The 14,391-nt window shown below is 41.5% G+C and overlaps 3 protein-coding genes across 3 annotated transcripts in view; 2 read left to right on the top strand and 1 right to left on the bottom strand.

Annotated features, from left to right (window-relative positions):
- Positions 1-3,830, bottom strand: part of usp45 (ubiquitin specific peptidase 45) — a 37,999-nt gene extending 34,169 nt beyond the window's left edge. The window contains exons 1-2 of the mRNA XM_042424870.1: positions 3,498-3,830; positions 2,331-2,439 (exon numbers count right to left, since the gene is read on the bottom strand). Coding sequence (XP_042280804.1) covers positions 2,331-2,433 — 103 coding nt within the window. The 5' untranslated portion in view covers positions 2,434-2,439; positions 3,498-3,830. The remainder of the gene's footprint in view (positions 1-2,330; positions 2,440-3,497) is intronic.
- A 756-nt stretch (positions 3,831-4,586) lies between these two features.
- tstd3 (thiosulfate sulfurtransferase like domain containing 3) lies at positions 4,587-7,004 on the top strand. Its single transcript, XM_042424327.1, has 5 exons — positions 4,587-4,969; positions 5,114-5,281; positions 5,716-5,875; positions 6,391-6,472; positions 6,810-7,004. Exons 1-4 carry the CDS (start codon positions 4,831-4,833, stop codon positions 6,446-6,448), a joined length of 525 nt encoding a protein of 174 aa, XP_042280261.1. The 5' UTR covers positions 4,587-4,830; the 3' UTR covers positions 6,449-6,472; positions 6,810-7,004.
- Positions 7,005-9,853: 2,849 nt separating this feature from the next.
- Positions 9,854-13,652, top strand: zgc:172323 (uncharacterized protein LOC564165 homolog). The gene is made up of 11 exons (XM_042424530.1): positions 9,854-10,077; positions 10,381-10,540; positions 10,731-10,880; positions 11,354-11,473; positions 11,562-11,657; positions 11,739-11,873; positions 11,967-12,077; positions 12,174-12,284; positions 12,434-12,558; positions 12,653-13,099; positions 13,318-13,652. The coding sequence occupies exons 1-11, from the start codon at positions 9,854-9,856 to the stop codon at positions 13,409-13,411; spliced, it is 1,773 nt and encodes a 590-aa protein (XP_042280464.1). The 3' UTR covers positions 13,412-13,652.
- The last annotated feature ends 739 nt before the right edge of the window (positions 13,653-14,391 follow it).

Genomic DNA, 14,391 nt, shown 5'->3' with positions numbered 1-14,391 from the left:
TGTTGGAATAGGGTGGATGAGACTTTTTGACCCCTCACTTTCAGGTGTTTGGTAATAAAGTGGTAACGTCAAAGCCAGGTATTACGGTCACAGCGATAATATCTAACATGTTGGATCTCTAAATCCAATCATAATCAGAACACAGAGGACTGTAAGTGGCCTATTTTGGCTGTAATTTGACCATCAAATACAACATTGGGCCCTATTTTTCGTGATAGTGCAACAACCAGCGCAAGCAGCACACAGACAGTTTGGTATTTTCTTGACCTTGAATTTGCTTTGTCCATCTGTTTGGTATTGTGGTGCCCAGTGCTGCCTGCATGGTGAACTACTGGGAGGAGACGCACAAACAGGCAGCGCAAAGCGAGTTGTTGGTTTTTTGTGGAAAATGAGTCTTAAATGTCTCAGAACCGCGTCTGTTTCTGGAGCAAAGTGACTGCGCTGCCACTTGGTGATTTTATCAACGAGAGCAAACTAAATACTTGCTGTAAATGTGCTGCAATATTGGACTAATGCATGAAATATAAATAAGTTATTTTAATTAAACACTCTCCAACCAAAATCGGCACAGAAAATAACTTTTAATGTGGCTAAAGCGTCTGTATTGATCTGTAAATGAATGTGGGTGATTCTTACAGTATCTGTTGTCCACAGCTGCTTTATACTGTATGAAAAGCTTCTCCTTCAGTTCATTAAATCCCTGCAGCATCTGCAGGCAGCAGCACAGATATGTTGATAAATCTGCAGCCTCTGCCAGTGCGCAATGCCGCTACGCACAGCGGTTCATTGTGTTTACCTTCATTCAATCGGATGAATATGACACCAGTCTTCTGCAGAATAATCACACACACCTCTACACACATCAGACTGGTTGGTTATGACTCAATATTCTTCCTTTTCATGAATGACACGTCAGGTTAGCAGGGCTCATCGACCTCTTTTTCAACTTTCTTTTCAGCTTTTCATGTTTTATTCTTGAGACACATTACAGTGCAAACGCTGTTGTGTAACATTAATTACTAGACTATGTGACCATTTACAAGGTGAGATAGACTACATTAGAGTTATGGCTGAAATAGCGTTGGTCCAATCATGACTATTATGTCATTCAAAGCTGGATGTCCCTCCACCCAAAACTCATTCCAGCACCTCTGTTGCTAAGCAACAGTAAACAAAACCAGAAGCCTGCTATCGATACAATGAATTTTAGGCAAATACTAATGAGATCTTAAAACAAGAGTAAAAAAACTGTTCTGGTTGATCTACAGATCACTTTGGTTCTTGCACACTTTATATCCCACAGGCACACCTAAATTAATATTTCTGGCTACACTACTGCTCTGCATTGAGTGTTTTGTTAGAGTGATGGTTATTTGCGGTGCTTTGCCTGTGCACTCTCCCTCATGCCTCTATGCACCTGTTTTCTGCCTCTTTACCGGTCGATGATCATGTAGGCTGTGGTAGAAATTATAAATTTTAATTCTGACAACATATTGAGTGCAAACTCAGGAGGCTTATCTCCGCCCAGTTACTGCACTTACAGTCAAAGCAAGCGCACCTGCAGAGCAGCCGCCCACACTAAACTGATATAACAGCTACCTGAGTCACATGTTTTACCTGCAAGACTCATGTTTTAATGCTGTTGTTCGTTGTTTGTGATGTGAAAATGTCAAAAGGAATAAAAAGCTTGTGTCTTTGTATTTAGTTCACTTATAAAATCGCACCACGGAGCCTCCCTTCTGCTGGCTGCTGACAGCGCTGCCAGCCAGTGAGTCGATCCCACTGGACGGTAGAGGAGGAGACATGAGAGACACTGGTATGTGTCTGTTTAGTCAACTTCACTGCATCTAACACTGGATCTGAGAGCGTCAGAGCTCAGAGCAGCAAACACAGTCACTCTACGCGGCTGTCCTCCCCTTCCATCATCTCACACCGATTTATTTTGAAAGAGCAATGGCGAATGGGGAAACTCCAACACTCAGTCAGCCGACCAAGGGTGTAACTTCATCACTCACTCACTCACGGACAACTGCAGTTATAGGGCTGGTCCAGCCAGAAATAGGCTACGTCAGATTATTCCAAGGGACATAATTGTCAAATCAAGTCTATTTTTATTTATATAGCCCAAAATCATAAATCTGAATTTGCCTCACGGGGCTTCCATGAGGGGTCCCAGATATATTCTCCATCTTGTAAGAGGTCCTTTGCTTAGAAAGAAAATTGAGAACCTCTGCACTATGCAATACAGGACTATACCAAATCAGTGCTGCCCTCAAACTCACAGCACTAACTTACACAGTCTGGTGCCTTGTACTGCTTCAGTGACTTACCGCTGACTTCATCTGATGACTCCTCATCTCGAGGTTTCCTCGGTTTATTTGTCCGCTTAGTCATGTCGGCGGCTTTCAAAGAGAAGGGGTCCTTAAGCCGCATCTGGAGCTATAGAGGTGAAGATGCAAGACAGACGTAGAAATTACTGCACACAATTAAATCACCTCAAAACATATGCATTTCAATAAAGATACTTGACTGAAACAATGCTTTCACTAGTCTCTAACGCCAAAATAATCCGACCTCATCACTCTGGTGTTTCGGTAGAGATTTGTATGCATGTTAAACTGTGTAGGCATCACTTTTAATGAGCTGCTTCAGTGCTGTTTATATATATTTAGGCAGTGGCACATTTTCTTGTTGTGTTGGCTCTTGACTCTCTTCATCTGAAATGAAAAGTGAATGAGTTCCCATCAGATGAACTGTAGTTTTAGTGAACCAAAACAAGTTAGGCAACTTACAAAAAGTAATCTTATTTCAAATCTGCCTGATGTCTACATCTTACAGACTTCAACAAACACTTTTATCTTCACCGATGTTACTCTGCCAAACGTGTACTGCAGCAGTCTCCACTTCTTTGTTGTTTCATGGGTCTATTCCGCTTCATTCTGGTGAAACACCTGCTCAAGTGAACTGAGGTCCGATGACTGACTTGACCAGTAAAGGCCACTGTACTGTGTGTCCCCCAAAACTCATTGGTTTATTATAAGTTTAGGTTTATTGTCGAACTGCATTGCTTTAAAATGCTGTGAATTGATTTTTTTAAGGCAATGTCTTCAACACTGTTCACCCAATAGAAACGTGACCAACCTCGAGCATCCTTACAGCTTCAAGTCAGCACTTTAACCTCTGTCAGTGCTCCATTTCAAATGCATTGTGCTGGGAATCAGAGCCAAAACAACACTAAATGTATAACTGTCCAAATCATAATGGGCTGCACACCGTATGTCACTTAGAACAAATATGGTCAGTCAGATAATAGGTAATAACATATCAGGGAGAAATACCTGGTTATGGGCAATAACACGGTTAAGAGGCCTCAATTGGCCCGGACCGTCCAGTTTAAATGAACAAGAAGCATCAGGTCGCTTATCAAATATGTTTTATAATGTTTTTTCACAATATTTAGAAGTGGTTGGATTAAACGAAAAGCCGTATGAACTCACCTCTTTATTTTAGCTCCTATGTTGACTGTGTCAGCTAACCAGGAGCCAACAGTGAAATGCCAACTCTTCCTGGCTAGCAGACAAGCTAGAATGAATATAAGTGTGTTTATTCCCACAACACACGAAGATAATGAAGCATTTCAAATCAAAGCAAACAGCGACGATAATGACAGAACATGTATTTCTTAAAAAACTGTTCGTTTTTGCCTTTGACTTTCGAAATGTTGTCAAGCTTTCGGTAGCATCAACTAGCAACACTCGTCGACATGTGACGCACTCTGAGGTACTACGGCAGCTCAGGATGGCCAAATACTGCATTCAGGTTCAGTCGGAGATCCTACAAAACACGCACAACCTCAGAGGTGCTGGACTTTCAAAGAGCTTAAAATTAAGAAGTTGCAGCGATTTCTCGATTAATTTATTAGTTGATAGAAAATTAATTAGCAACTATTTGAGCAAAATAGTCAAACATTCAATTTACATTATTAGTAAATCTTTGGGTTTTAGATTGTTGGTAGGACAAAACAAGATGTTTGAAGATGGCTGCAGTAAATTGTAATTGGCTTTTTTTTTTACTGTACAGATAAAAGTTGATCAATTAATCAAGAATCTAATCTGCAGATTAATTTATAATGAAAATAATCGTTATTTGCAGCCCTACTTTCAATATATGTGTAAGTACAGGGTAATTAGTTTATTGTTGTATTTTACTATATTCTTTAATGTTCATTCTATCTGAAATAATCAGCAACATTTTGAAATTCAGTCCTTTATAGACATAAGGCAAAACAATGAATTAGATTGTGTAGTTGTTTTGATTACAAACAGATACAACACTTAACTGAGTCAGGATCTAGAACTTATGAATTAATTTAATTGGTAATTTATTTATTAAGTGGTAAGGAAGTTTTAGTAACCCGGTGCCCAATACTGCCTGAGAGCAGATGTGGCTCAGAGGAATGTATTTATTATGAGAGCTCTTTATAAATTCATAATCAGAAGTGGTTGTCACTTTTCCCTGTTTCCCACGACCTTAAACGCCTCATATATTAGATCTTATTGTAAAACCCGAGTGCATTAGCTTTAGATACACGGGGCACATAGCGCTTAGATATGTTGATTATATTTTGATCTTTGAAACATCAGGTTCATTTATTTTACTTTGTGTTACAGAAGAAGTCAAAAGAGAGTATTTTTGTCCTTTACGTGATCCGTACTTCTGCTTAAGCGCAGGTCATTATTAGCAGGGTGAGTGTGACCAGTGTGACTCATAACAGGTTTACATTGCAGACGTGATCCTATAGAGAATAATTTAGATTTAAATTAATCACATATGGCTCTCAGAAAGTGTTGGAGGTTTTCAGGGGTTGTCCCGCGGCTGTTATTAAACAGCACCGTCCGTCCTGGGGCTTCTGTCCCGGGGGGACGCAGCTCTTTGTCCCGCCTCGACAACACTCACCCCGGCTGTACAAGTGAGTTTAACACCCGTATTGACATGTTAGCAGCGGAGTTATGTGCTCCTCTTATCGGTATGAGTTTCAACTCGAACCTTTAAAATGCTTCATACATTTAGAGTAACGCTATATCGCATGCTTGTTTGTTTGTTTTCCTTCCAGCTTCAGAGTTGCTGCTCCGCAGGTTCAGCTCAGCGCCACCGAGCACAGATGTGAGCTACGAGGAGCTGAAGCAGCTTCTGGCCGGCCGGAAGGCTGTAGTAATAGATGTCAGAGAGCCCTGGGAGCTGAGAGAGTACGGCTTCATCCCAGGGTCAATTAATGTTCCCCGTGAGTGTTGTTCTCTCCACCAAAAATACATACAAACTTGGAGTTGAGTAGCAGGGATGTGTGGTGTCCAGTAGTTTGTGTTGTCTGAAGGCCAGGGCTGTAGTTACAGTTGATGAGGTGGGTATACTATTAGCTAGATGGGTAGATCACTAAGGAGAAAGTGGACTCACTCTCCTATATATTTTAATGGCTTTTTGGCTGATAGGATACTGTAAACTGTCAGAAAAAGAGGCGGTGTCACCTGTAGACAACCTGGTAAACATGCTTCCTATCTTCTTTGATGATTAACATTCCTTAGATGATCCAAATAAGTAAAGGTGCACCACTTTAACACAGAAACACAAAAACCTTCCATGTTTTTTTTTTATTTTATCTAATGGCACATATTTACTACTAGTGAAAGTTGACCTGGCTGTGCATCCTTGACTTTGCAGTGGGACAGGTGAACACCGCCCTCCAGCTGGGTGCAGAAGAGTTCAAAGAAAAGTATGGTGGTGAAATGCCCGGGGCGAAAGATAACATTGTGTTCACCTGCCTGGCAGGAATCAGGAGCAAGACCGCTCTCGACACGGCCGCCTCGCTGGGATACAAAGAGTGAGACATGTTTCTTTGGCATTTATCTGTCAAAATCATTGGTTCTCACCTTGTCATTAAGTCCACAAATTATGGGATTGTTGCAGTCATGCACAGTAAATGTTGAATAAGATTTCTTGATAAAGTTGCGTCTTATTTTAGTGTGAACAAAGGTTAAAGTAGCAGTATGTTTTTATGGCTGTTTTTGGTCAACTCAGTCTTACATCTGACTTTTATATCTTATCGCAAGACATTATTAAGTTTCACTAACTTGAGGTTAATGACCTTTGGTTGCATAGTGCCAACGTATCACGCATGCAGTGCCATTTGGAGAGCTGCCACACACCACATATCCAGTATCTGATGAAAAGTACAGAAAAGGCCGCTAAGTTTAAGAGGCTGACAATGAAATGATTAAATGCAGTGTGGTACTATGTGATTTTCACCAGTTAAGTCAAACACAACGACAGTTTGATTTCTGATGCAACTCTGTTTATGCAACAGTTCACTTACTTTCTTCCCTTTTCTCCATTCAGTGTTCAGCATTATCCGGGTGGATGGCAAGACTGGGTGAAAAATGAACAACATAACTGATCCAGGGATAACAGATCAGAAAAAGTGAGAATGTGTAATAAGGGGTCTTGTAAAGGATTTGTAAAAAGTTGATACTCTTCCGTTGTTTTATGATTTAAGTTGTTTTCTTCATCTGTGAATCCCAAAGAACTTTCAGATTAGAGGGCTTAACACACATCAACAATGACTCGTCTGCTGCTAAAAAAAAATGAAGATCTACTGCAATATTACTTGAAGTTATCTGTAAATTTGTTTCATCATAGAGCTATTTACAAACCCTTCACAGCCTCTAAACTTTTTAACAGGTGACTGCTCTAAAGCGTACTACAAATATTAATACATGATGTGCAGAAAATGCTAATGTTTTCTCTTTTGTTTCCAGACTTATCTATGCAAATGACTACTACAACTGTACATGGGTAAAAATGCTGGCTTCCATTGGATAATATAAATAGTTCAGCCTTTCAAGTTGATGTATTGTAAATATCACATACTGTGTTGCTCATAGATGCAGCAGTCAGTGCAATTGTTGCCAAGACCATTCAATGAATAAAATTATAGTTTTGATTTAAAATTATATTAGTTTGTGTTTTGTTTTTGTTTTTTTACAACTAAGGGACAGTGTCTAGCTGGTTCATTTAAACACAACATGAGAAGACATTCATTTGGATAGTTTGTGATATAAATAGGCATACAGGAGGTTGCTGAGATGACACGCTGGGACTGAGATGATCTACGGTATTGAAGGGTCATGTCTAATATCCACCTTGTCTCTGTATGAATTTGCCACCAACCCTCCAGGGAACATTAATAGGTTCCTTCATCATCCATTATAATGAATGTGTTTGTTTTCAACTGAGCTGTCTTCCATTAGTGTTCAGGAATGCCTCTACTACAGCACGTCGACTACAGCCATGGACCTTGCTCCCTATTAACCTCGTCTTTTAAATGTGAAGATGAAAGTCCAAACAGAACTCATAATTATCTCATAGTCTTGTTCAATTTAATCATAAACATTTAGATGAATAACTATATGAGCAGCTTGTTGAGTCACAGTCAAAAGGAAAGTGAACTCTTGAGTGACTTTTCCACATGCATGAGTAAATAATATGGCTCAGAAGTGTTAACGCTATTTGTACTTACATTAAAAAGTATTTTTCAAGGAGGCAAAGGAAGCATCCGATCCTTTGAAATAATTGTACATGTTCATATTTGACTGTAAAAGCAGATTTGTCCATATCCTGTGTATTGTGTGTTCCTTTAGTTTAAGCCCTCTTTAACAGCTCAAAAAACATACCAAACATTGTTTTATCACCTTGATACTTACTGATGACTCTTCCCACTCCCAAATCCCAAATAAGTCTAACTGGATTTCCAACCAATTATTTGTTCATAACAGTGTGTTCATATGAGGTGTGATGCAGTAAGGGGGTTTTTCTATCTCTGGGGACTGTTGACCCCAAACATAAGTAACATCACGGTGCAGGATAACACATTGTACATTTTGTTGTCTGAGAATAACAATAGGAACATATGCACAGGTGACAAATTAAAAGGAAAAACCAACATAAAGTGTCTTAGTAAGGTGTTGGGCCACCACATGCTGCCAGAACAGGTTCAATACACCTTGGCATTGATTTTACAAGTGTCTGAACTCTACTGGAGGGATGAAAACCATTCTTAAAAAAGATATTCCCTCATTTGGTGTTTTGATGATGGTGGTGGAGAGCGCTGTCTAACACGTCAGTCCAAAGTCTTCCATAGGTGTTCAATTGGGTTGAGATCTGGTGACTGTGAAGGTCATAGCATATGATTCACATCATTTTCATACTCATCAAACCATTCAGTGACCCCTCTGTATGTGTTCATGTATAGTCTTTATAACATCAAATATGAAATACTTCCTTTTAACGTACAATAACAATGCTTTATGGTAATTTCTGTGCAAGTCCAGTTTGCGTCAAAGGGGAGGGTTATCATTTTAATACTTATCTATAAATTCGCTTTTTATAAGGTTCAGAAGAAAGGAAAAACAAATATGAGAATACGGGCATGTGGGAAAACAATGTGAAAGTATAGAGTCAGTGCCAACAAAACACAAGGGTTAATAGTTAAATGAAACATAGGGGGTGGGGTTGTTTTGGCATTTGAAGTGAGGACTAATAAATACTTAGCAGAGATAGATTGTTCACATGACTCACAGATTCCAACTCTTCCTAAAAGTCCCAGGCTGCTGTAAAGTCTGAGGTCAATGAAAAGAAATAGATGCTCACTTAATCCAAGTTTCACAGAAAAGATTAATTACAAGCATTTTACAAGTTGGGTTTTATGTTTTAAATGTGCTAAAATTAAAAAAAAACAACAACAATATCAATATCTAGCTTTTGGACAGGATTTAATCTATAGTTTGTAGTTATTCTTTGGTTTTCTGTGTGTGTGAAACCTGAGGTATTATACCAGGAGGGTTAATGTTGCTGGGACTTACTGTTTACAATAATTGGTATTATATTATGCATTATTAACTGACCCTTGACCAAGTGACCCTGTAGGTGCCAATGGAGAATTGCCCTGAACAGGCCTGACCACTGTTTTCTCCCCTCATATCACTGTGCCATGTCAAGCATAAACTCCAGACTACAACTCCCCCCTCCTCTTCTTCTGCCTCCTTATTTACCCTCAGAAGCAGTTAATTCCATTTTCTTTTTTCCTGCATACTCCAGTTTTAATATGCTGAAAACAGACCAGACTAATAAGTAGCCTACTAATTTATGTCAAATCTTGCCAGGGCCCTTTGTTCCTCCACAGCCCTCATCAGGTCACCCTCCAGCTTCTGCTCGGCATTCAATTAAAGTCCCTCGTCCCATCAGAGCAGATCACATCAGAGCTGCACCTACTGGCTGCTATGACTGACCAGACCCTGCCTGCCTGCCTGCCTGCCTGCTTGTCTGTCTGCTGCCCAGTGCTGCAGTAGTCACTGAGGTGATGGATGTGCTGTAACCGTCTGTAACCCTAGCAAAGCCTATTATGGTCTTGATAAAGGCAGACTGATACATGATCACACTCTGTATTTTTCAGAGATTAATGAGTGAACCCCGCATACGTGGTACATGATGTCGTCAGTCACTGTTCCAGCCCAGCTCAGCTCCTCACAAGCTGCTGATAGATATCTGAGCAGCAGGTCAAGCCTGCGTTGATGCAGAGGTTCAAGATTCCACAGGTGTTGGCTCATGAACTGCGTAGTCTTGGACAGACGGGGGCATGGCTGGCGATGGGGAGTATAAAACCTGAGAGTGGGTTGACAATCAGGGAGTGCAAACAGAGTGGAGCAGCAGTGAAGTGCAGTAAGACCACAAACAGGCCCTGCTTGAGTATTTCTTCCTTTTTCTTCCTCAGAGAACCAAAGGCTACACAGTTGCTGCTGCCACCATGAGCCACAGCCCGGAGAGGATCTCGTCCTACCGCCGTCACTTTGAGGACAGCAGCAGCTCGTCCTACCAGGTCAGGGTGTCCAGCCCATCCCCCACTAGGAGAGAGGTCCGTCATGCATCCGCTGGCTACCCCTGCGGAGCCGGGGCCAGGGGCATGCGTGTGGAGTCAGTGGGACGAAGGACCGTCTCAGCTGCACGCAGGTCTCGCATGATTGGAGCAGGGTAAGCTGTGTCCGCTACAGTACCTACATACATGGACAGATGTCCTTTAAACTCAAAGATGATTTGGAAGCCTCATTTTCTAATAGCCTGCAGAATTGTGTACTCAATGAAAAAACATGTAAGTAGAGACGATGTTAAAACTTACAGTCAAGATTCCTTAGATGTAACCAACAATTTTTAAATCAAGTTTAAATGCCATTAATTTTTATTCGATTGTTTGCAGTAACATTTTCTCATGAGATGCCATCTACAAATTTGATGTCTGCAGCACTGGGAATAATGTGTATTGGAACATGTTTGCAGTGTGGGTGCAGGAGCCATGGTTTGTGTTGGGCCCAGTGGAGAACCTGCCATAGATCTGGATGTGGCTGCAGCTGAGAACCAGCAATTCCGCAGCACTCGCACCAATGAAAGACAGGAGATGGTCGTCCTCAATGACAGACTGGCTGTGTACATTGACAAGGTACCCCAGCCTTCAAACTAACCAGATTTTACTTCTCCCATGTGCAGATGAACATATTTGTCAGGATAGACTAAAAATGTCTTTCTCTGAAAAATGGGGGCATATTCTTCTCACCTCTGTGAGCACATATTGTGGTGTCTGGTTCAGGCACGTTTGAAATATCACAGCAGAGGTTTTCTCGCCTTTACAGGTTCGATCTCTTGAGCAGCAGAACAAGCTATTGGAGGGAGAGATCGAGGCCTACCAGAACAGGTTTGAGAGGCCATCAGGTCTGCGCCTCCTATATGAGGAACAGCTGAGAGAGCTGAAAAAGGTTGCTGACCAGATGAGAGTTCAGCGGGTGAGACAGAATCATCCAAGTCACACATCTCTTCTGCTTCTTTTTTTTTTTTTTACATTTCAGATGCTCAATAGAGCATGAAGCCTAAATTCTTTGTTTCCCGGCGATGTTTACACCTCACTGAGCTGTAGAATATCTATCCAAGCAACGATACAAGACGTCAACTTGGTGTTTTCTAGGTTCCTCACCTGGTAACAGGCTTATTTCTGGCAGGCAAATGGAGAGGTGCTTCAGCGTGTTAAGGTGTCATAGAGTACAGCTGTCCTCAGCAATGTTTTATGCACAGATGAGATGGCTTGACTATGCATTCATAGACACACACACACACACACACACACACACACACACACACACACACACACAGGAATGATGTTCATACAGAACATGCAAAAGAGGCTGATTTTGCACACACCCTTGCACACACCTTCAAATCTAATAGACGACCATATTACTTCTGGCTTCTTGGTTTTCAGGACATTTCCTTGGCAGCTAAGGAGTCCACAGCTGCTCAACTAGAGGCTATCAAAATCAAATATGAGGAGGCAGTTGAGCTGAGGAGGAAAGCTGAGGCCGAAATTGAAGCTTTCCGCCCAGTATGTTACCTTTCATTACCCAATATCACCTTCTCCTTATTAAATTAGTTTGTGATCATAAATGATAATAATGCTGTGTGTTCTTCAGGATGTTGACAAAGCCACCTCCTCACGCATTGCCTTGGAGAAGAAGCTGGAGCAGCTGGAAGTTGAAATTGAATTCCTTAAACGGGTCCATCAACAGGTGGATAACATCTTTGTGCAGGGATTATGAAAACACTTTGCCTTTCATTGCGATGATTACAAAAATCTTGTTTTTCTCCAGGAAATTGATGAGCTGATGAAACAGATTTATTCAGCTCATGCCACAGCGTCGAGTGCATTCGAACTGCCTGATCTCGCTGCTGCTTTGAAACAAATCCAAACTCAATATGATGACATCGCAGCTAAAAATCTTCAGGTAAAATCCTTTCTGAAGATAAACTGTAATAAGCTTTTGGCATTTCAGATTAAACTTATGCCAGTGTTTCAAATGTTCATCCTTCAATTTTAGGAGATGGATTCATGGTATAAAAATAAATTTGAAGATCTAACCAACAAGACAACGAGGCATGTGGATAAGGTTCGAGGCATTAGAGAAGAAATAACAAATGCCAAAAAGGATGTGAGTATCATAAATGAAAATGAAAGAATGATGATTTATTAAGAATTAATACTGAGTCACTATAATAACTATAATCCACGCAAAAAATATCTCAAGATCCAAAACAAGGAACGAGAGTTGGATAGCCTGAGGACCAGGAATGAAGCTCTTGAGGCCCAGATCCGAGAGATGAAAGAAAAGTATAAGAAAGAACTGGAAGACCTGCAGGTAAAGATACGCTTTTGTTATCCCAGGGTGCACACCTGGACACCCCAGAGTCAGCCATGAATACATACAATGCCTTTCATGCATGCAGACACAAAGCCACCACAATAGTTCATTCATACAGTAATTTTATGTCTCTGTTAACCGAAAAGGCTCGGATTGAGGCCCTGCAGCTCGAGCTGAAATCCACCAAGGAGAAAATTGCGCTGCACCTGCGTGACTACCAGGACCTCCTGAATATCAAGATGTCTCTGGAGATTGAGATTACGACTTACAGGTGAAAGGAAAATCACTTAAAAATAGACATAGTACTATGAAATGTATTTAAATAAATGTAAGCAATAGTTTTGATATCTATTTTCTTCTTACAGAAAACTGATTGAAGGAGAGAACCTGCGACTCTCTGATATGATGCAAACCATGTCTCTTACTGGCTGTAGCGCCATTGGTTCTGGGATGAGCTTCAGTGGAGGCATGGGCGGTGCAGGTGGAATGGGTGGCGGCATTGGAGGCAGTGGTGGTGGCACTGCAGGCACAAGTGGCACGGGTGGACTAGGCATGGGGCTCAGTGGTGGAAATGGTGGTGTAGGTGGAGGGAAGGGTGATGAAGGTAAAGATCGTGGAATGGGTGGTGGAAGCGGGGGCAGTGAGGGTGTGGGTGGAGATGATGTAGGTGTTGCACTGTCAGGCACTGATGGAAAGGGGAAGACTGGTGGAGGAATGGGTGATGCCAGTGGTGCTGGAATGGGATCAGATGGATCTGAGCCCTACGGAGACCAGGCAGTGGAGCTGACGGAGAGAAGGACGGTGCTCATTAGGTAAAGGTACCGTCAGGTATTTTTTTCTATTTCTTCTAAACACAGCTTCTGTTTATTTCAGCATTCAAACCCGGACAATAAAATCATACATACCCTTGATTAAGAAGCAATGACATAAAGTGTCTTAAAATGCTTTCTGATAGCATTAGGGTTAGTCCAGCCTGTTTAAGAGCTGTAACAAGCTTCTTTTGCTCTCCATTTTCCTTCCTCCCCTACAGGACAGTCAAAAATGAGGATGACGTAGTGGAGACGGACCACCAGGAACAAACCTACACCATCACCGGTGCAGCCGACGATTCTGACAACGAATGAGCAGCACGAATTCCCAAATGACCTCCTCTCACCCCTAAACTTCCACGCCCCTCTGAGCTTTGCACTGACCAAACCCCATGTCTGGGCACTGACCTTTGCCCTTTGGCCTGGACAAGAAGACCATCAATGACCCTTTGCTACAGAGTCAAACCATCACCCGTGGGGTTTAAATATGCCTCACTAGAAACGCTCAATATGGTCTCTAAACTTTTGTGTGCCTTACACTCCCCCTTTTTTTTCTACTCACTGCAAATAAAGCTATCAGCATCCAATTACCTTGTCTTGCTTTTATTTGATGTCTTTTTTGGGTTATTGTTTAAGGTACGTGATGAGTATCATCAAGTACTCTGGTAAAGCTCTATTTTCCCTTCACTGAGAGAGATGTTGCTTGTGTTCATAGCATTGGCTGGGTAAGATAAAGGGAAAGGAAAAAGAGGTAGTGAGGGAAGAACACAACAGAGAGAGAGACAGAGTCACCTGAGGGTCGAGGCGGTCGCCCTGACACTTTCTGGAGGGCTAAGGAATGTGTCAGTCAAATTTTGTCCTGCAGCGAAGTGACGGCACACAGCCGTTTCCTGTCCTCATTCCATCCACATCCACACCTTTTCCTACTGCTGCTGATTGGGAGCGATTGGATCTGGCCAGCAGATGCCAAACACACTCAGTGTCCTGCTCAGGGGCAGAGAGCAGAGACATGCAACACAGCAATCCTCTGACAGAAACTGCAACAAAGATCAGAAAAGGACCAGTGTTATCAGGGCAGCAATGAGATTACTGTGTCATTATTATTATTATTATAGGACACATCTGACTAAACGCAAGTTAAGACTGAAAATCTAATATTATTTCTTTGTGAAATGCTTCTGCGTTACATATAGTAGAACCTTTAAATGTTTTGCTTTTGATGCAGATGGAAATTCACAAAGTAATGAGAAAAATTGCTGACATTTTAATGTTTATTGCTTCAAACGTACAATTTT

Source organism: Thunnus maccoyii, chromosome 10 (assembly GCF_910596095.1).
Source record: "Thunnus maccoyii chromosome 10, fThuMac1.1, whole genome shotgun sequence".
Lineage (NCBI taxonomy): Eukaryota > Metazoa > Chordata > Actinopteri > Scombriformes > Scombridae > Thunnus > Thunnus maccoyii.
The sequence above is the reverse complement of the archived record's forward strand: the minus strand, read 5'-3'. Positions and strand labels throughout refer to the sequence as shown.